The following is a 23075-nucleotide window of genomic DNA, read 5'->3' on the forward strand; positions in this document are numbered from 1 at the left end:
TATAACATAATAATGTGCATATGTAAATAGGCTGTGATTATGGGGGCGTGGTCGGTTGCCTAGGCGACAGTAACCTTGGCTTTGATACCAATTTCAAACCTTTTACGTTACTGTTAATAGTTTAATGGCTTTGGTGAATGAATACAATAATAATAATAATAATAATAATAATAATAATAATAATAATAATAATAATAATAATTTTATAGAAAAGGGTAAAAAAGTACACAGCAAACTATCATTTAAAATAAACTCTCAAAAACAAGTGTTTAGTCAATTACTCGCCTTTGCATCTATTTTATATATAGTTTACTTTAATTAATAAACAAAACATTTATTTATGTTTGTGTTTTAATTAACCAAAATTCCCTTTATGTCTGAATCATCTCTATTTACATCCACAATAAGTCATATTGCGCGCGCAGATTCTTACCCACAATGCACCGGAGCGGTTGAGGGCGCCATCTTTGTAACGCCGTGTTGGGAATCAAACGCGCTGTTAGCTTAACGTTTGTTTGTGTGGGGTTTTTATGTTTGCCGGCCTCTTAGCGTGTAAGTGTGTGGTTATTTTTTTTTTTTACTCTGTATTAGCGTAGCGACAAATGTTCCGTGGTTCTGTGTTGATTGTAACCGTCAGCTTAGGAATTTGTAGCTAATCTGTGTTTGCGTTTGTGGCGCGTGCGTTTTTCCCCGCACCCGTATTCCGGCATATTTCGCTTTTCCTGATGTGACCGTTAACGCGGAATACGGGTGGGAATAAATAACGCATGCTAGCCAGGTATCTAGCTTAGTAAGCGTTTAAAGCGTTAAACGTCCGTATTGTTGTTTAATTGTTGGTAAGTAAAATTGTTAATAGATTCTGATCGCTGATGAGTGGATAATTTTATATAAAGTGTAAAAAAAATGTTTGAAATCTGTACATACGTCGTTGGCAAGTGATGCTAACGATGCTAAGCTAAGTGATTAGCAGTGGATATGCTAACGATGCTAAGCTAAGTGATTAGCAGTGGCTACGTGTGAAAGTGTTATTACATTATTTTTATTGTGGGTTACAAAAATCTGTTGTTGATTTTAGTACGTTGAAATTTTGACCTGTTATCTAGTGTACACTTATCTCTAAATGCCGGAAGTTTGACACTTTTATTGATTTATTATCTTGAAAATCTGATTATCGATTATTAAAAGACTAATTTTCAGGTCTGATTGTATTCGATTTCTCAGAAGTCTTATTTATGTAAAGTCATATTCTCAAATTACTGATTTATTATCGCAAAACTATCTAAGTGCTCTAAGGAGCTCAAATCTTAGTCTCAGGTGTCAAAATTCCTGTTCCACTCTAGTCTGATTTCTAATCTCAGAAGTCTGATCTATTCTCAATCTGATTTGTTTATCTAACATTTTGGCTTTTGTTTTATTGTCTTCTTGTTAAAGTTTTGAGCTCAAATACAAGCATTAGTCTTGAGTTTATAAGCTTTAACCCCCTGACCTTTGACCTTATGTTGCTTGGTCAGAAAACAGCAGCAAGCTCAGAATAAAGGTGCTTTAGATGTTAAATACAAAGTCAACAAACTTTGGGGGTTTACAGAGTGAGAGTTCTGTATTTTATTTTATAGCGGTTTAAATCTCTGTAAGATGCGTTGAGCAGTTGTGGTTGTGTAGGAGAAACATGCACTGGTCAGATCTTGTGTGTGTAGTGTTTGTGTATTGTGTGTGTATGTATTAAGTGTGTGTGTGTGTGTGTATGTATTAAGTGTGTGTGTGTGTGTATGTATTAAGTGTGTGTGTGTGTGTATGTATTAAGTGTGTGTGTGGGAGAGAGAGAGAGAGAGAAAATGTGAGTGCCGTGTAGTGGTATAGGAAGGAAACCGAGAATTTATTTATTTCTTCCCCTTTCCCAGAACAATGGGGGTAAAGGTGCCACGTCCGCGCTGCTTCTTTGACATCGGCATCGGAAACACATTAGGTGAGAACTCACTACTGACCAGATTGTGTGACTGATCCATCGTTTATTTCATAACTGATTAACCCGTGTTGATTCCAGTCGGCCGTGTGGTGTTCGAGCTTTTCTCTGACGCGTGTCCCAAGACCTGTGAGAACTTCCGCTGTCTCTGCACAGGTCAGTGTAATGTGTGTACGTGTAGATCTGATCACTTCATCTTCAGGATGGGATTCAGAGATTGTTACCTTTAAACTGTTCTAAATAGATTGGAGGGTTGTTGTTTTTTTCATGTAAGAAATTTAAAATTATGGACTGTTTTTTAATATTTTGAAGGAAAATTGTTTTTCATGGAATATAAAAACTGGCTTTTTATAAGGCCTTTTAGCAATTTTTTATTTATTTTTTTAGACAGTTTTATGTTTTGATGGAATTTAGAAACATTTATAACAAGGTTTATTTTTTTAAAACTTCTAATGTGATGTCATTTTTATAGCGTAAAAAAGAAAATATAATTTGCATATTTTGTAGTAATTTTTATATAATATATATTATAATTTTTATATATTTTTTTTCTAGACTGTTTGAAAAAGTACCTTTTTTTTTTCTTATAAAAGGGCTTTGATAATTTTCTTACACATCATGATGCATATCCTGTTCAAGAATCATGAATAATTTTTGGTCGCTCTGTGAAGTAAACATCACTCTTTTCCAATGTTTTGAAGGCGAGAAGGGAATCGGAAAGACGACACAGAAACCGCTGCACTACAAGGGCTGTCTGATCCACAGGATTGTGAAGGATTTCATGATCCAAGGAGGAGACTTTAGTGAAGGTGCGGCATTAAATATTAAGTCAATTAACCCTCCTATGCAAATTAGGAGCGCAGAGTCAACTTGACCTTGTCTGTTTTGACTGCTTATAAAAAATTAAGTATATATGATAGCCTTTTTTTTTCTTCACCTTTTTAGTCTAACTTGTTTCCAACATATTAACATATATTTTACAAAATATATATATTTGGTATAATAAACCTTATTTGTATACAAAAATGCCTAACTTCTTTATAGAAATATGAACGTATGTGTGAAACTTTTACGAATGTGTAGCCTTTGTTTTGTCTAGAGACCAACTGACATGCAATGCCCAATTCTTTGAACAGTGTGTGTGTGTGTGTGTGTGTGTGTGTGTGAGTGAAGCTTGTTGGTAGATCAGATTTTGCCCCCAGCTGGACAAATGCATATAACAAGTGTGAAATATTTACAAATGAGTAGCTCTTGTTTTTTCTGGACGCCTAATGAATTGCAATGCCCATTGCTTGTGTGTGTGTAGCATCATTTCGGTAGATCATATTTTGCCCTCTGCTAGGCGAAGGCATATCAAAAGTGTGAAATATTTACAAATGTTTGGCTTTTTTTTCTGGAGGCTTAATAAAATGCAATACCCAATTTGTGTGTGTGTGTGTGTTTTGGGTGCGTGTGTTAGAGGACAGTTTGTGTGCATTTTTGTGTATGTATGTATGTATGTTCATTGCACTGAAAAGGGCAAAAGTGTGACCTATTGCCACACTAAATGTGCCCGGGTCCAAATGACCCAAGCGGATCCAAAACGCAAAGTATATACTGGTCTGAAGACATAGTTCAATGAAAATAGACAAAATTAATTTTACGTGCAAAGTTCATAATTTGGAACAATCCTGGTAAATTTCAGGCAAATATGTGGAAGAAAACCCAAGTTATGGCACATTAAACTTTCATTAAACCTTCCAGCAGGGTAAGATAGACCTGTGGAAAATAGGAAGGTTAAATATGTCCTTTGTTGTTTATAAATGCTCATCTCATCCCTATAACGTTCATCGGCACTGTTTTTTTTTTTTTCCCCTATAGGGAATGGCCGAGGTGGTGAATCCATATACGGAGGATTCTTTGAAGGTATTTCTCTCTCAGCACTATCTTTAGTCATTCATCAGTAACAGTAATTAATCCACAAAAATCAGTGTGTACTTTTGAATGACCTCAGCAGTCAAACATGTATATCTTTTGATATCTTCTGTATTAGCCCACACACATACATACATAGCATTGTTGTATTCTCAGTTTTGATTGGTCAGAATGTCCTTCCTTTACACATCAGCTCTGAGCAATAATGCAGTGAGACATCACAGGTTTAAAGGTAGGGTCTCTGATGTTTGAAAGCCAATATTTAGAATTTAGAATCTAAAATCAATATTGACACAAAATCACCAAAACAAACACGCCCCTAACCCAAATAAGCCCCACCCCTGTATTGATAGCTCCGCCCACACATACATATGTAACCCAGGCAACTAATGGAAAGAAATGTGTCTATCATAGCTGAAGGGAACAACGATACGATTGCAGATAAACAAACAAGCAAAAATGACACACAAACATAATCTTGTAAAGGGCAAAGGCATATATTAGTTCTGTGTAACAAAGCAAAACCAACGTTACTCACCTATCAAGAAGGAAAAAAACGCCTCGGCGTCTTAAGTAAAGTTGAATTTCCAGAGTCAATAACTTCTGAGCTAAATGCCGTTACTACACAAAACTCGGTTCTAGCTGCCTCTCTACATTACTACGATAGAAAGAGGTGTTATTTGTGTAGTAACAGTGTCACCACCACAGGAATTCATCCAAAGTTTCCTCTCAGATCCATGAGTAAAGCTCTCATAGAAAGTCATTACATGTGCCTTCACTGCTAGGAGTTTAAAAGAAGCATCATGTGCTTAAGATCTCACATTCAGGAAGTTTCCCACACACACACAAGTTGCTTTATAGGTTTATAGAAACAGTCACAGGTGAATAGTGGCGGGTTTGTTGAGTGCGACTTGTGTATGGAGCGTTAGTCTAATCTCGTGTCTCTCTTCCACAGATGAGAGCTTCTCTATGAAACATAATAAGGAGTTCCTGCTGTCTATGGCGAACCGAGGCAAAGACACCAACGGCTCACAGTTCTTCATGTGAGTCAGGAGACCAGCCGCGTGTCACTGATTCGTGTCGCAGTGCTCCAGCACGTGTTAAATAATGTCCCAGATTGCATTGACAGTACAGGTGCATTTCCACCGAGGGTCTGAAACTAATAGTGTTCTGGAGACCTTGGACAGATCCTAGACATGTTTTAGATCGATGGTGCTTTCACGTATATGGTGCGTAGTTTGTTTTGACCTTTGTGCTTTTCAGTGTGAGCAGAGATGTGGATGTTACGTCACTCTGTAAGCTGGGAAGGAATGCAGGTGGTTGAGCAGACGAGGTCACATTAAGTTCAGGGGCATTTTTGGTGTACTTTACCAGTTCCAAGGTGATTGAAAGATTCTGTGATTTATTTTGTGGTTGATGAACAGACCTCTGGCTAACAAAACACTACTGTGGTGGTTTCTTATTTATTTTAAAGCACGTTTATGTCTGGTGATAGATGTGTGTTTTGGCTGAACAATTCGGAGAGGTTTGTTGTCCACCGTGTCTGGTTCTGTGGAGTTTTATTTATATATGTATATATGACATAAAAGCAGCTCTGCTTCCTCGGGTGGAAATGCATCTCATTTGTTAATAGTTTTTTTTTCCAGCTACGAGTGCGTCCGAGGTTTCATTGTGAATTGCCAATGATCTTGTGATGAATGAGCAGGAGATGTGCATTAATCATTGTTTTTGTGTTTATTAGATTTGTATTTACATTCTGCCTCACTGTTTTGTGTCCCTGACCATAGAACTACAAAACCTACTCCTCATCTGGATGGGTAAGAAATGTGATGATTTATATAGCACTGTAGAGCTGTCTGTAATAACAGGAACACTAACCCTGATTAATCTGATCTCTCTCTCTCTCTCTCTCTCTGTGCAGGATTCATGTGGTGTTTGGTCAGGTGATCTCGGGCCAGGAGGTGATCCGGACCATTGAGAGTCAGAAGACGGACCCTAACAGCCGACCGTACGCCGAGGTCAAGGTGCTCAGCTGTGGCGAGCTCGTCCCTAAATCCAAAGGTGCATCGGTGTTTCCTCACTTCAAAACCGAACACGGCTCAGATTTGGGATTTGAAAGAAAGGAACAAATTTCAGTGAGGATTAATGGAAGAAAGTGTGATTTATGTGATTTATTACTTAATTTAAATAAATAAATGATCACAACAAATGTTCCGGCTCTACCACACTGTATATGAGCTTTGCCTTTTAACACAGAATACAATTAGGAGTTATCGAAGTCGTCGGTTCTGCTGGTTGGGGAAGACCGTAGACAAGCCAATAAACGTGAATCAAGAATTAATGATTATCCTCTGATTTATTATCTGATTGTTCAATTGGACTTTATCTCAAAGCAGCTTTTATAGAACATCAACACAATACAAAAAACGTAATATTATACAAATGATATTACACAAGTTTGAGATTAATATTAGGCTGTTTGTATTTATTCCTAATGAACAAGTCTGAGGTAACTGTAGTGAGGAAAAACTTAGGCTTAGATGGAAGAGGAAGGAATCTTGAGAGGAACCACACTCAAAAGTGAACCTCATCCTCATCTGGGTGACACTAGAGGGTGTGATTTTATAAATGCACAATTGTCAGACTGTATATTTATAAATGAGGTTGTTGTCCTCGAGGACCACATGGAGTTGACATCTTCTCTTAGAAATCGTTATCTCTGATAATCCAGAGAAATAAAAACTTCCAGATTTTCCTCAGTAAAGTGTCCAGGAAAGTAAAACGTTGAATGTTTTTAGGAGTTCCTTAAACTTTCAGAGTAATTTTTAGTCTTTCTTTTTCAACAATTGCGGAAACCTGCGACGGGCACAAGAGTCGAAAGTGATATTTACCGTACAATTCAGAAAAATCACCAAACCTTCACATTGTCATTGAGTCATCAGTATGATCTCCATTATGACCGCCATACTGACCATATAGAGATAAAAGTGGTGAAATGCCCTGAACTAGAACATGGATCTGTCCTGACAGAACTGAGCTAGCAACAACAGCTAGTGGCTGTGTGCTTAGCATCCTGGGCATTTTTTACAAACCTTCCTTTTTAGTTCTCATCTGATCACTTCCCTGATTATATAATAGAAGTCTTGCTTCTTTTATTGTTCATGCTGTGAGCCGCCATGTCGGTTTGACGTCATTTGTTGAAGTCGAGGTTGAGATGCTCTCAATGTTCCTCAAGAATTTCAGTTTGAGGGACATTTCTTCACATTTTTCCACAAGTGCCTGGTGATTCCTGTAAAAATGTTAATCCCAGTTTCTCCCTTTAGCAAGATTCTGCATTGTTCCTCGCCGCTGCTGAGTTGCTTGTCTCAGACGGAATAGAGAATTCAAGAAGTTTATTCTTTGCATTTACAAAGCCGCTGAATCTAGACTGATCAGAATCAATAGTCAGTTCAAGCTTTTATTGTCATTTCAACCATATAAAGCTGTTGCAGTACAGAGTGACACGAGACAACGTTTCTCCAGGATCATGGTGCTACATAAAACAAAGACGGGGCTAAGGACTTAGTATGTTAGTCCTAGATACATAGTGTGTCTGTGTAACCTGGTGTAAACAGTGTGAGAGAAAAGACAGACAGTGCAGGACAAGACAATAAGACAGTACACAAAAGCAGTGTAAATACTGTGTGTTCTATATTGTACTGTATGTACAAAAGTACATGATTGAACACTTAACATTATAGCAGCAGTTATATGAGATATTGTAATGTATTGTGTGAAACGGCAATCAACCTAAATGTGAGACAGCATGTGCAAAGGACAAAGTGTGTACAACAGCATGTAAACAGTTTGATATAGTGGTGCTGAATACACGGATGTATATTGGAAGAGTGTGTATTTGCTGTAGGTCAGTGCAGTCCATGCAGGTGGTGTGTGTGTGTGTGTGTGTGTGTGTGTGTGTGTGTGTGTGTGTGTGTGTGTGTGTGTGTGTGTGTGTGTGGTGCTCAGTTCAGTTATTAAGGAGTCTGACGGCTTGTGGGAAGAAACTGTTACACAGTCTGGTCCGATGCTTCGGGTACCTTTTTCCAGACGGCAGGAGGGTGAAGAGTGTGTGTGAGGGGTGTGTGGGGTCATCCACAATGTTGTTGGCTTTGCAGATGCAGCGTGTGGTGTAAGTGTCCATGATTGAGGGAAGAGAGACTCCAATGATCTTCTCAGCTGTCCTCACTATCCGCTACAGGGTGGGGAGGGGGCGGGGCTGTGCAAGTAGAGATGCTGCTGGGCTTTCTTGGTGATGGCGCTGGTGTTGAGTCACCAGATAAAGTTCTCTGATAGATGAACACAAAGAGATCATCTCTACAGATGATCAGTGGAGAGTGGTCGCTCCGTGCTTTCCTGAAGTCAACAACTATCTCTTTTAGTTTTTTCAACATTCAGAGACAGGCTGTTTACACCAGGCAGTTAGCTGCTGCACCTCCTCTCTGTGTGCTGACTTGTCGTTCTTGTTGATGAGACCCACCATGGTCGCGTCATCGGCAAACTTGATATGTTTCTACACTGATATGATATTGCTACACAGTCGTGAGTCAGCAAGGTGAACAGCAGTGGGCTGAGCACACAGCCCAGCGGGGCTCCAGTACTCAGTGTGGTGGTGCTGGAGATGCTATTCCCGATCCTGGGTTAACTCTGCGTAGAGGTCTCCTCATATTGGCTGTGGGTAGACAGAGTACCTGATTGTTGGGGGGAGAGATGGTCTTGCTTGCTGCTATGTTGTTCCCCACCTCAAACCGCACGTAGAAGTGTCTATCACTGGCAGGTAAAGCTGTCTTGTAGTTCATGATCGCCTGTATGCCCTGCCACATGTGCCGGGTATCTCCTCTGTCCTGGAAGTGACCGGGGATTGTCTGGGCATGTGCGTGCTTTGCTTCTCATCTGTACAATATTATCATTAGCCACAAATAAAAGATGAAACCATTTACCCAGCCTTTTTTTTTTTCCTGTGACACCATGCTCTGGATCCTGTTTGACTTTTTGTCCATACAGTACACAGTTATAGAAAGCAAATTCTTAATGATCTCACACTTTGGCGTCAACTAGATGAAGATGGGTTCCCTTTAGTCTGGTACCGCTCACTGCCCTCATGTCGTCTCTGGGAAAAATTCATTCTTTTAGATTCCTGTAGCTCTTTATTCACCTGAAGCCAGTTAAATAACCACTCATTTATTTATTTGTTTTCATCTGTGTGCATGTTTAAAATTCTGTCTGGTCGTCTTCATTTGTTAGTCAAGAAGGAAAAGAAGAAGAAACAGCAGTCGTCCAGTGAGAGCAGCGACGACTCTTCGTCCTCCTCGGAGACTTCTGACGAATCCGAGGAGTCTGACAAGGAGGACAAGAAGCACAAGAAGAAACATAAGAAGGAGCTGAAGAAGAAGAAGAAGGAGCAGAAACACAAGAAGAAAAAGGAGAAGGGGTCTGTACACCACCTGGAACAGTGCTTAGATATTGAGTCATGTTAATGATTACAAGGGGGTTTAGTAATAACTGCTACATCTGCCTTTAGGTCAGACGATGAGGAAGAAGCCAAAGAGGCAGAGCCACCGCAGCCAGTTTCGTCTGTCCGTCCAGAGGAAGTCCCACCCATCCCAGAGAACCGCTTTCTGATGAGACGCAGTCCACAGCCTCAGCCTAAAGAAAAGGAGGAGCAGGCGAAGGACAAACCTAAGGAGAATCCTGGGAAAGAGCGGCAAAGAGAAAGGGAGAGGGACCGAGAGCGGGAAAGAGAGCGGGAGAGGTGGGTTCACAAAACAAATGAAATGCGAGTGCTGGATTAGACGAGCCATCGATGATGCCATGTTGTGACCCAGAACAATTTTCACACGTATAAGATTGGCCACTGTATCTTGTCTGTCTGGGCCTCTTTCTGTCTTTGTCTTCTACACTGTCATGTAAATACATGTCACTGTGTTTCAGGCCCATGATGAACTCGCGACCAAATCGCACACGCCTGGTGATGACTCGTTCCGGCCGGAGAATTAAAGGAAGAGGCCCCAGGGTGAGAATCTGTCTGTCTGGAGATCTGTGAATTTTTTTTTTTTTTTTTTACTACGGTGCAAAACAACCCACCACGTTGCTTTTAGGGCTGAAATGTTTAGAAATATATTTTTTTTCTAAACATTGCTGAAATGTGTGAGGAATCATGCTTTAGTGATCAGGTTTAAAGTGGCCCCTGGCTGTAAAATGCTTGAACAACTGAGATACAATCCTGAGATTATTTGATTTGACGTTCACTCGCAGCCAATCAGGTTGCAAAAACAAGCCCTAAAGTGAAAACTGCAGATACATTTCTGTTATAGTCCCTCATTACCAAGACTATGTTGAGATATTCCATTGCCGGGATGTTCTCTTGTGGCATCAAGAGGGACCGCTGTGAGTGGACTTTGTCCTTTATGTCCAAATATATTCTTTCCCCTTTCTCCATATAGCGCTATCGGACTCCGTCGCGGTCTCGCTCTCGTTCCTGGGATCGTTTCCGGCGCAGCGAGACTCCTCCTCACTGGAGACTGGAAATGCAGAGGACCCAGAAGGCCAAACCCAATACACAGAGCACGCAGGAGCGCTGGATCAAAGGAGACAAGTACGACCGACCCACACCATCACATGCAGCTTAATTACTCTCCCACACTAGTGTTTAACTCGCACTGAAATTATGTTTAAAACTTCTCAGAAGCTACAGACCGGCACAACTGAACATGAGGTCACAGCCATAAATCCCAAAACGACCCATCGTGCACTACAGCTTACTATTTTCACACTAGACTTAAACAGCAGATCTGTAGCGTAAACCTCCAAGTGTGTGCTTACTGAACCTGCTGTATTTACATGCACCCTGCTTTCTATCGAGGCTCACTTCAACCTCGCAAACAATACCAGTGTCGCATTCAATGTCGCAGTCATGTCTGAAAACACGTGAAGCATGTGATTTATAATAAGTGTAATCATTTATGGCCCAGTTAAATGGTGGTCCCGGTGGCCCAACAGCAGGTTCCCGTGCTGTCTGCGGTTTGATTCCCACGTAGGAAGGTAACCCGGCCACTGAAGAGTCAACTCTCAGTGCTGGTCCCAAGCCTGGATGAAATGGGAGGGTTGCATCAGGAAGAGCATCCGGCATAGAGAACTGTCCTAGATCTAATATGTGGACCACGTGATCCGCTGTGGTGAAATAAACAGGGAGCAGCTGAAAGACCAGCAGGTCTCATGCTTTAGCACTTACCCAGCATCATGTTCTTAACCGTCATTTGCTTTTATCATTGACTGGCAGATTTCATCAGTTACTCAAAGAACGTAGGCTAAGAATTGCGAAGAAGCTCTTTTCCAGAGTTGTCACACAACCCTCTCTTCTCAGCTACAGTCCTACTTAATGCAAAGTATCTACATAAAACATGCTAGATATCGAACTTCATTTAAAAACAACTAGCTAATGGTCTGGTATAGACACACATGGACTCCTTTTGGTGTTGGTTTTGACTCGTGTTCAGTCTGGAGAAAGTGCCATTCATGCATCCACAATTAGAGTTCTAATGATTACTGTGCCGGTCTCTTTCAGAGGGGATGCGTCTCAGGACAAGCCCGAGACTGCAGAGCAGCCGGAAAAAGAGAAAGCTGACATTGAACCCTCACGAGAGAGGAAGGACTCTGAGCGAGAGAAGAAAAGCTCCAAGAGGAACAAATCAAGCAGCCCAGACAAAGGACGAGAGAGGAAGAGTGGCAGACACCGATCCAGGAGCCAGGAGAGGGACAAACGGAAAAAAGCAGATGGAGAGGCGGAAAAGAGAAAGGGCCGGAGTCGCAGCAAGGAGAAGAAAGGAGAGGAGGAGCAGAAACGTAGCAGAACCAACGATAAAAGGGGCCAGTCCAGTAGCAAGGACAGGAAAGACAAAGAGGCAAGAAAGGACCGAGAGGACAGCAAGAGTAAGAGTACAGAGCAACCGAAGCAGCCTGAGAGAGACACGAGGGACAAGAGGGAGGAAGCTAAAAAGACAAAGAACGGAGAGACCCGACGTGAACGTTCACGGAGCCGAGAAAGAGAGCGTGACGGCAGGAGACGCTCCAGGTCTGGGTCCCGGTCCAGATCGAGAGGACGTGGTAGACGAGAGAGGTCACGCAACAGAGGTCAGGGCAAGCGACGAAGCAGCAGCCGGGACAGGAAGTCACGCCGGTCAAGAAGCAGGGATCAAAGAGACCGAGGCAGAGAACATGCGAGAGGCAAAGAGGATGAAGAGAAGAAGAGCGACGTAAAATCTGATGACACGAAGAGCAAAGAGAGCAGAGCGAGAGACCAGAGCTCTAAAGAGCGGTCCAGTCAAAAACGCCGGAGCAGAGAGAGAAGCGCAAAGCGGAGACGTGCGAAAAGCAGCAGCAGCTCCGACAGCGACACGGACAAACGCAAAAAATGCAGGAAGAGCGAGAGCCCCAAAAGCAGAGAGAGGGCAAAAGACAAATCACGCAGCCCCAAGAAGGATAACAAGAATGAGAAAAAGGACTCGAGCTCCAGTGACAGTGACTGATACTTCTCATGATGGCCTCCAACATCCTCTCTACACCTCATCCAGTCTACGGACTACTGACCCACCGATCCCATGCGTCTGTTTTCAGTAACGAGCTCAGAGCTCTGAGTGCCACTGATATCGAACTCATGTCAGACTGACGACTTTTTTTTTTTTTTTTTTTTAAGTCAACAGTTTGGCCAACTTTGTTTTCTAATCATCTCAAATGTAGATAAACCAAGATGTGTTTGATTTCTGACATTTGCTTCTTTTTCGCTAACAAGTAACGACAAATCAAATTTGGGCTAGTAAAAAAAAAAAGTCTTATCTTCAGTCGCATGCTTATAGTCGCATGAAGTAATTATTTATAAAAAAAAAAACAATTTAACAAAAGCTATTCAATGCATTTAATTCATACAGCAGTGTCAAGCCCAACTCGTGAGTAGTGCAGCAGGTCGTTCACGCCATTGTGAATTCTGTTGTTTTTTTCCTCGGGTTGTCGGAGAGAAGAAGAAAAACACTGCCAACTCCTAACCTACTGAGCCCAAGTGTCTCCTGGGTAACTGTGAATAAAAACCTAAGGGACCCGAGTAATCCACCCCTGAGTAATCCACGTTCCATTAGTTATTAGTTCCATTTTCCCATCTCAAAGCTCCAGTAAAGAAGCAAACATCAGACCCAAACACATCCTGTTTCTTCAGCTACATTTGAACATTGTGAACCTGTTCATTAAGAACGGTAGCTGTACTAAGAAAAAAAAAAACGTATCTGATTCAGACTTCAATCATCTCTGCGATGTGTTCTCTCTAAAGCTTTGATCGTGTCCCAAATGAACCCAAACTTCTCTTGCAGGATAAAGTCGAGCGTCCCGTGTGCCTGGCTTTAAACAGGAGCGGTAATTATTCCGACGTTTGACCTCGGTCTGATTGTACCGGTCGTAATGTCTGCCTTTTGAGGGTAAAACCGAATGTCCCTGAACGAACTTTTTGCTTGCACAGCCGAGAGAACACGATTCAGACTCGTGTTTCTTGAAGTAAATGGCTGGTGTTCTTTATTTCCTCTTTTCCCACCAAGCTGTTTGCTGGAGCCGTATTTCAAACTGGATCCAATTTTAGTTAGCGTAAAAATGGATGATCGTGCTTTTTCCTGAGGTCCTGCGTGACCCATGTTGCTGTACTGCTCGGTGTTTAGTGAGACACAGGATAGGAATTTTGGAAAATTTTGGAGTTTTTTTAATGGGGTTTTATGTTTGTAATAATGTCTACATACAAGTGTCGGTTCTGTTTGGAAAATTAAACCCGATTCTGAAAATATCTTGAGTCATGTTTTGTGTTTTTTCCCTTAAATAAATAGTTCATTAGTTTTTGTGATGTGGTGATTCCTCCATAGTATTAGAATAAAGCTGAAGTTATCTCATTTTGGACAGGACTGCAGGGTTAATGTGTACATCCCAGCATTCAGGCGTAGCCCAGAGGCTGTAAATGGCTGTAGAAATTTATAGGGTGAAATTATATGGGGGTGGGGGGGATAATGAGTTCAACTTTTATTAAAAAAAAAATACACAATGATTGTGGAGATGTTACAAAATAATATGAACTGTAAAGAAAGCGTTTATTCATGTGTCTGTTCATCATGGTTACTTATCCTCTAGGCCCTTGACGTACGTTACGTCTTCTGATAGTTCATCTTCACACTCGCTCCCTTTCCTCCAACCCCTTAGTGTCACATGTGTGTATATTAAGCAACACACAGTTCACATAATTGGTGTTGGAAGCAAGAAAACTGTGCAAACAGAATGGTCTGAGCCTCTTAGACCAGGATCTCATTGTGATGTCTACACATCATGGTCAGGATGTTTAGTGAGTTGGTTGTGATCATCTTCATGCGTGAAGTTTTTAAACTCTAAGACAGAAATTTTACTTATCAGTCCAATAACCAGTACACAGAAACTCACAATTTAACTTCCATTTAGAGGAATGTACTGTAACTACATTACAAAATAACCCATACCACAAAAACAGCCTTCTTCCACCTTTAGAAACATTGCTAAGCTGAGAAACATCCTGTATGTCTCTGATGCTGAGAAGCTAGTTCATGCATTCATGACCTCTAGACTGGACTATTGTAATGAGTTACTAGGTGGTTGTCCTGCATCTTTAATAAATAGGTTACAGTTAGTCCAAAATGCAGCTGCCAGAGTTCTCACTAGGACAAGAAAGTATGACCATATAACCCCAATTTTATCATCTCTACACTGGCTACCTGTTAAGTTTAGAATTGATTACAAACTGCTGCTACTTACGTACAAGGCTCTTAATGGTTTAGCTCCCATGTATCTAACTAGTCTTCTAACATGTTACAATCCTTCACGCTCTCTGAGATCACAAAACTCAGGGCTTCTGGTAGTTCCCAGAATATCTAAGTCTACTAAAAGCAGTAAAGTGTTTTTTGTATCTAGCTCCCAAACTTTGGAATAGTCTTCCTGATAGTGTTCGGGGCTCAGACACACTTTCCCAGTTTAAATGTAGATTAAAAACTCATCTCTTTAGTCAGGTGTACACATAATACATCCCATAATATTGTGCACTATTGCATCAGACTTGCACATTTTTATGAACAGTAGATATGTTAATCCCTTTCCACTGCTTCTCTCTTTCTACCCATCCCAAGGCATCCAGACATTGTACCAGCTCTGATCGTCTTCCGTGCGATGAAGACTTCCACTGAGATGAGGCTGTCTGTGAATCCTGAGACATCTAGAGCAGTGGTCCCCAACCCCCGGGCCGCGGACCGGTACCGGTCCATGGACCAAATGGTACCGGGCCGCCCAAGGAGCATTAAATTATTTCCATTTTATTTACTGTGGTGTATTTCTCTCGGGTTTGTGCGATTTTCCATGGACGAGAGGTTAACCGGGAGCTGAGAGACGTCACCTAAAGCCGCAACAATACCGCGCATGCGCAAAATATCATATCGGGCCGGGTTTAGGTGATGTCTGGAGCTGAGCGGCTGCAAGCGGCAATGGGGTTGTAGCTTTGGTGGAGAGAGAAGGTGTGTATCGCTCTTCTCTCTGTTCACCGGCACTTTGTCATGTTTAACAGTGCTTGGTGTACGTGTATATTGTGTTTGCTCAAATTTAACCCACAAATTAGCAAAAATTAGTAAGAAACAGACGTTAGAAATAAACTCTGCCGGTGTTCTGGATTAAAGTCATGGCGGAATACCCTGAGATTGTCACCACAGCTCTTAAATCCCTATTGCCATTTCTGACATGCTATCTGTGTGAAGCGGGTTTTCTGCAGTGACGGCAACCGAAACAAAACAACGGAATAAACTGGACATAAGCGACACACTTCGGGTGTCATTGTCTCCTGTTACCCCAGATGGAACCGTCTCATTGCAAAGAAACAAGCTCAGGGTTCTCATTGATTTAGCGTTGTAGTGAGTTAAAAAGGCATGTTTAAATACAATTAAATTAAAATTTTTAATTTAATTGTATAGCTGCGGGCCGGTAAAATGATCAAACATTGACCGGTCCACGGCGAAAAAAATGTTGGGGACCACTGCCATAGAGATCTACCAGCTCCAGTTGGACTCTGCTATACTAAAGAGGAAATAAGAACTCCTTGTGATCTTTTACATCAATACATTTCTTTGACTATATATTTATAATCACATGCTCTGACTTCCCCAATATGAGGATGGGTTACCCTTGAGTCTGGTTCCTCTCAAGGTTTCTTCCTTCCATTAGGGAGTCATCTCAGACTTGTTCATTGGGGATAAACACATACACATTGTGAACTAAATATACCTAATATTAATCTCGAATTTTGTATTCTATTAATCTTTATATTAACATTTTGTTCTATGTTTATGTTCTGTAAAGCTGCTTTGAGACAATGTCAATTGTAAAAAGCGCTATACAAATAAACTTGGATTGAAGGTTCATGAATTAACTCTTTACAGTATGTTGAAACGCTGTCACGGAGCCTAATGATGCAAAGTCACTTCTGTTGGTCAGATTACTTCATGCATTCCTCTGTTTTTGTAAGTAGCTTGTATGTTTATGCCCATATCTCCCCCCCCCCCTTTTTAAAACTCCAGTAAATTGAATAAATCTCTTGCAAGTCACAACACAACAGCTTTTGCAAATTAACAGTCAATGTGTGAATATATTGGAAAGATTCCGTTTAACCTCTTGCTAATGCGTTTCACACATATATTCGCTGACATGAGCTTTCTCTCTGAGCCAGAGGAAGTGGTTGGTGCTGCAGTTTTGGATAAGACAACTATATAGACCGTGCAGTCACAGAGCAGGACAAATACATTGTGTAACAGTGTGTAACAAAACAGTAGCTTTAATATCTTTCTGAAGCAGAGTTTGTGTAGAGATCTGTGAGAGTGAACTCAGGATGAAGATCCTCCTCATCTTCACGCTCTGTCTGATCTCAGGTAAAGAAATGCACTTCAAAGCTAATGCTCACTTTTAGCAGCAGTGTTACATGAAGGAAGGTTTTGCTCAGATGGATTTTTGTTTGGTGTTTTGTTAGATGGAGGAGCCTCAAAGGAGGTAACAGGTTATTCAGGAGGAGGAATCCTTATCAAGTGTGAATATGATCATAAGTACACTGAAAACCAAAAATATTTCTGTAAGGGTTCATGGGCAGCCTGTTCTGAACAAGTAAAGACAGGAGATAAAAACCAGTGGGTAAATTCAGGAAGATTCTCACTGTATGATGACAGCAGATCATCAGAGTTCTGGGTGATGATCAGAGAGCTCACTGTACAGGACACTGGGACGTACCACTGTGGAGTTTATAGTAGTTCATGGATGGACATTAAGACACCGGTGGAACTGAAGGTTAAGAAAGGTGAATCTCTCACCACTGCCTCTGTATATTTTCATATTTTACAGTTAGACATCAGTAGAATTGATGAAAATACAAACTATGTGTTGTATAACCTTTATATATATATATATATATATATATATATATATATATATATATATATATATATATATATATATACACACACACAGTATATAGACTGCTGTTACATCTAAATTCTAATTGGCCACAGAATGTTAGACTGTTAACTAGTTTTGACAAGTTTAAGATCAAGTCATTTGTACCAGGCCCGGCTCCACGGGGGGGCCAGAGTGGGCCTGGCCCACCCAATCAGACGCTTGGCCCACCCTTACCCCACACCACATAACAGCCAATCACAAAATTGGTGCGATATTCAATTCAGTTCGAGATACGTTATTTTCTATTTTCTGCCCAACCCCCTTTCCCCCTCCTAGACAGACAGACAGACTTAGCTCATTTATCACATTCATGCAACCTTTGAGGTAAACCCAATTATTACAGTTCATGCTTCACTCAAATAACAAGTTTGTTTTAGTTGATGTAAATAGTTATTTTAAAAGAATTGCCCCTATTTATCAAATCTAAAGTTAATTAATTGATACAATATCTGTTACGGGGTCAAAAACAAATTACAAATGCAAAAAGAGAGAATGTAATAATAAACATGTTAACCCTTTTTATATATATAAAAGTTACTAAATAATTTCAAAATATGTACAAAAAATATTAAAAATGAAGAAAACACAACAATAACAAACAACCCTAACAATTGTCTTAAATATATGGTATTAAAACTATAGACATGTGATATTAAAGCATTAAAGAACCCCCTGACCCCCCACCCCCACCCCAATCCAACCAGCCCACCTGGAATATCACTTGGCCCACCGTTTATCTCATATCATGAAGCCGGGCCTGATTTGTACTATGCTTGATTTATTCCAGTTTTTTCTATAAGCCACTCATTCCTCTCTATAATATAAACATTGTTAAAGATGAGTTTGGAGAATTAACTCTGATTTCTTTGAGTAACTCCTAGTTTATTAAATCTCACAGAAATGAAGTGTGGTGACTCCGAGCTCTGAACTTGTCAGACAATTCACTTCCTGTTACGTGCTAGCATGCATTCTTTTTTAATGTGTATGTGAATTCCACGGACTGTACGCCTCCTGTATATAGGTAGATGTAACACGGATTCACAAATGAAACTAAGCCGTGTCTCTAGTGGCTGCCTACAATACATTGTTATACCTTCCCAAAAAATTGACAAAAGTTTAGACACCTGATCATCAAATGTCCATCGTGATCTCATCACGATTATTTTGGTTTAAATAGGTGTCATGAGCGGCACAGATGTGACTGCATATGCAGGGACAAGAAGCAACATCAAGTGCAGTTATGAAGATGGATACAAATATCAAACAAAAGCTTTCTTTAAGCTCACAACAGATAAGTGGACAATATGTACAAAAACAAACAGTGAATGGTCACATGATGGCAGATTCTCAATTCATGACAACAGAAGTGCAGGATTCTTCAGTGTGTTTATCAGAGAGCTGAATACGGAGGACACTGGAACATACGCATGTGGTGTTGTTCTGTCTGATGAAACAGAGATCTACACTGAAGTGAAGCTGAATGTAACAGAAGGTGAGGAGCGTATAAGACTGTTATCCTATAGAAATACTTTTTATATTTATTCTGTCTTAACTGTGCCAGTTAAATCAGCTCTGATCATCACACCTAGTGCAATATCACTAGAATAGCATGTATTACTGTATATTCTCTACAGTTAACATGTTGATTCAAAATAATGTATATCTAAAAGGGTCTGACATTTTTTCCCCACTCAATAGAAGCCTTTATTTTGTCACTTATTCATTACACAGTGAAATTCTTCCTTCGTAATCCCAACTTTTGGAGCTTGGGGTCAGAGCACAGGGTCAGCTGTGATACAGCGCCCCTGGAGCAGAGAGGGTCAAGGGCCTTGCTCAAGGGCTCAACAGTGGCAGCTTGAACCCCGATCAACACCCCAGAGCCTTAACCACTTGAGCCTCCATTACTGCCAGTTACCAGTTCCCGGCCATTCATAACTTCTACTAGGCAAAAAATAAAAAACAGAAATATACCAGACATCCGATCTGATTTGTAGAGTCATACGTGAGACATTCACACCCATTTTGTCATTTCTTATTAAAAAGTTGTTTTCTTGGTCTCTTTGTTGTTTGGTGCAACTTTTCTTTCAACACTGGGGTTAGTAACCACATATTTGTTGCATATTGATGTCTTTGTTCAAGTATCTGCACATATTTGGCTTTCAATTTCAAACCCTGATGATGAAAATATATATATATATATATATATATATATATATATATATATATATATATATATATATATATATATATAAAACTCATCTGATAGATTTTGTTTTACAGATCTGTCCTTTGAGAAGACCATCAGCAAGACTGTCACTGTTGGAGAAGATTTGACCATCAGTTGCAAATACCCAGAATTCCTAGCAAGTGCTCCAAAGTTTCTCTGCAAAAGACCTAAATTGGCTGCATGTTTATATAAAACAACTGTTTCAGAAAGTCGAAAATATGTGAACGAGGGGAAATTCACGCTGTATGATGACAAAGAAAAACAAATCTTCAGTGTTCGTATTAGAAATGTAATTGAACAGGACTCTGAGGAATACTGGTGTGGAGCTGAAGTAAACTGGAAATCTGATCACGGATACAAGGTTTATTTCACACGGATCAACCTGGAAGTAACCCGTAAGTGACAACGGACAGTCTGTGAATTCAAACACACATTACAAACAATTTCATAGTAGAATCAAAATAACACATTTTTATTTGAATAAATTAATTTTAGATATTTATATTATTAGGCAAATATACTGATAGATTAAAATTCTTTTGTTCTACTGGGAGATCATTTTTCTTGTTATTGAAAGAAATTGGCTTATTTTTAATCATTTGCCAATAGAATATTTCAAGATTGAAATGAGTAAAACAAAGTAGCGTAGCAATATTTTAATATTTAGTCTTTTAAAGGGAATTTTCTCACCTCACCTACTTACACATATAGTATGAAGTTATTTAGATTTAACAGAATAAAGGATTAGTAAACAACATAATCTTGGCCTACACCAAGGTCACTATGCTTATCCTATAGACTAATTCTATGTGCTTGGATAACTGCTAATGTATTTCTCTCTCAGGATTTCCTCTTTCCATTGTAATCACTGTGTGTTTAATTCTGCTGGTGCTTCTGATTGGAATCGTGTTCCTCATTGTGACTCTCCGAAAGAGATGCAAGTGTATATACACACACACACACACACACACACACACACACACACACACACACTGTATGCATACATACTGAGACTTTCAACCTAATAACAGTGCCATTGAATACTGATTTTGCAGCTATACTGAGCAGCTTGTGACTATGTTCTGAGCTACAAATTTTCTCTCCTTCATAGCTGTGACAGACTCCTTTTCCTTTTGTATACTGAGTGCTGACATGCTCTTTATAGCTAGCTTCGAATGGTGTCTTATTGTTAGCTTAGTTAGTTAGTTTACAAGCTGTAATGTCCCAAGATAGCAATGTCCAAGATGGGATTTGGTAGCCTAGTGTTTAAGGTGACTACCAATCAGAAAGTTATGAGTTTGAATGCCAGGTCCACCAATCTGCAATTGCTTAACCTCCAATTGGTCAGTTATATATATAATGAGATGAATTGTAAGTCACTCTGAATAAGGGCATCTTCCAAATTTCGTGAAAAGATATCTAATGTTATTGTTCTGTCAAATCAGAACAACTCAGCTAGTGCAGTGTAGCACAATCAACGGCTAAAGCACAGGATGAGAACTTCATTAAGTTTATATGATTTCTGAATGAAGACAGTGAAGAAAACATCTCTAGGTTACAACCATAACCCTAGTTCCCCGAGGAACGAGACTCTGCCATAGCAGACGAGCAGCTGCTCCGACTTTCTCCACGGACTCATCCTGCGGAGGTAAGTGCCCAGTGCTCGCACTGGACACAGTCGGTTCTGTCGCTCCTTTTCGGGGGCTGTAAATGGAGGAGGGCAGAATGCCTTCAAAACGACAGGTCATGAGGGGGCCGAAGGCACCTTAGGTACGTACCCAGGTTTCGGATAGAGAAACACTCTGGCCATGCCAGGGGCAATCCTAAGGGCCACTTTGGTCAATGGCTTGAAGGGGGGCTCTGATAGAGCCGCCAGTACAACTGTCAGATCCCAGACAGGCACTCTGGGTCGTGTCCCGGGCTTCAGCCGTGGAGGAAACGTGTCACCAGTGGGTGCCTACCCAGCGACTGCCCCACCGGCGGGGTGCTATAAGCCGCAATGGCGGACACATAAACCTTCAGGGTTGAGGGGGTTGACCCAGCGGCAAACTGTTAATGTAAGAACTCCAGAACTGAGCCGATTGGGCAGATAACTGGTTCCAGGCCATGGTGCTCGCACCATGACATGAACAGTTGCCATCGTGTGGCGTACGACCTCCTCGTGGAGGAAGCTCTGGAGTGGAGAAGGGTCTCTACTACCTCGGTAGAGAGACCAGCCGCTATGAACTGTGCCCCCTCAGGGGCCACAGCCACAGCCTCCACAGCTCTGGTGGGGTGAACCAGGGTTCAGTGAGAGGAGATCCCTCCTGGGGGGAATTTCCCACGGAGGGCCCTCGAGTAGGGACACCAGATCCACAAACCATGGCGAGGTGCTACCAGGAGGAGACAGACTCCATCCTGGCGAACTCTGTCCAGATCTCCAGGGAGCAGTGCGATCGGGGGAAAGGCGTACAGGCGTAGCCTTGGCCACGACTGTACCATGGCATCCAGACCTGTGCTCTGTAAAAAGATCCACCTGGGCTCTGTAGTACCTCCGCCATATGAGCTCCATCACCTCGGGGTGGAGACGCCATTCCCCACGCCACGGCCCTTGCCTCGACAAGGCATCTGCTCTGACATTCAACCATCCCGGGATATAAATGGCCCTCAAAGAGAGGAGTCTGTCCCGAGACCACAAGAGGACTGCTCGTGCTAACTTGTACAAACGACGAGATCGGAGACCCCCTTGGTGGTTGATGTAGGAGACCACGGCAGTATTGTCTGTGCGGACCAATACATGGCGATCTCTTAGGTCCAGGAGGAAGTGTTTTAACCCCAAAAACACTGCCATCATTTCCAGGCAATTTATGTGCCACGAGAGACGTGGACCGCTCCACAGACCCTGGGCAGAGTGGCCACTCATGACCGCTCCCCACCCCATGAGGGAAGCGTCCGTCGTTAGCGTCACGCGATGACATGGAGTCCCCAACATGGGGCCTTGGGACAGAAACGTTCGGTCTTTCCAAACATCCAAGGCTTGAAGGGCATACCACGAGACCTTGATGGTATGATATGGGTTTCCCCTGAGAGAAAACCCTCTGCCCTGGAGCCACCCCTGGAAGGGTCTCATGTGCAGGAGGCCAAGCGGGGTTACGCTGGACGCCGCCGCCATGAGACCCAGCAGCCTCTGGAACTGCTTCACAGTGAGTGGCTGGCCTTCCTGCATTCTCCTGACAAAGATGAGGATGACTTCGACCCGAGCAGGTGACAACCATGCCTGCATCCTGGCCAAGTCCCATACCACACCCAAAAAGGTGGTTCTCTGCGCTGGAGAAAGCACACTTTTGCTGGCATTTAGTCAAACCTAATCACCTTCATGCAGGCGAGGACGGCATCTCGGTGCCAAATCGTCTGGTGCTCCGACTG

At 41.5% G+C, this 23075-nt stretch overlaps 2 protein-coding genes across 3 annotated transcripts; both read left to right on the forward strand.

Annotated features, from left to right (window-relative positions):
• The first annotated feature begins 416 nt into the window (after positions 1–416).
• On the forward strand, positions 417–13727 carry ppig (peptidylprolyl isomerase G (cyclophilin G)). Of its 2 annotated transcripts, none has more exons than XM_027143355.2 (13): positions 417–552; positions 1899–1963; positions 2042–2116; positions 2662–2769; positions 3821–3865; positions 4830–4917; positions 5662–5691; positions 5796–5935; positions 9155–9341; positions 9432–9662; positions 9842–9923; positions 10354–10505; positions 11475–13727. In XM_027143355.2, exons 2-13 carry the CDS (start codon positions 1903–1905, stop codon positions 12433–12435), a joined length of 2160 nt encoding a protein of 719 aa, XP_026999156.1. In that variant the 5' UTR covers positions 417–552; positions 1899–1902; the 3' UTR covers positions 12436–13727. The 2 variants fall into 2 exon arrangements, with proteins under 2 accessions (XP_026999156.1, XP_047669590.1); XM_047813634.1 differs by lacking the exon at positions 417–552 and adding an exon at positions 819–836.
• Positions 13728–16698: 2971 nt separating this feature from the next.
• LOC113640781 (polymeric immunoglobulin receptor-like) lies at positions 16699–21155 on the forward strand. The gene is made up of 6 exons (XM_027143428.2): positions 16699–16866; positions 16965–17285; positions 18621–18935; positions 19724–20065; positions 20515–20611; positions 21116–21155. Exons 1-6 carry the CDS (start codon positions 16827–16829, stop codon positions 21153–21155), a joined length of 1155 nt encoding a protein of 384 aa, XP_026999229.1. The 5' UTR covers positions 16699–16826.
• The last annotated feature ends 1920 nt before the right edge of the window (positions 21156–23075 follow it).

Source organism: Tachysurus fulvidraco, chromosome 5 (assembly GCF_022655615.1).
Source record: "Tachysurus fulvidraco isolate hzauxx_2018 chromosome 5, HZAU_PFXX_2.0, whole genome shotgun sequence".
NCBI classification, from domain to species: Eukaryota; Metazoa; Chordata; class Actinopteri; order Siluriformes; family Bagridae; genus Tachysurus; species Tachysurus fulvidraco.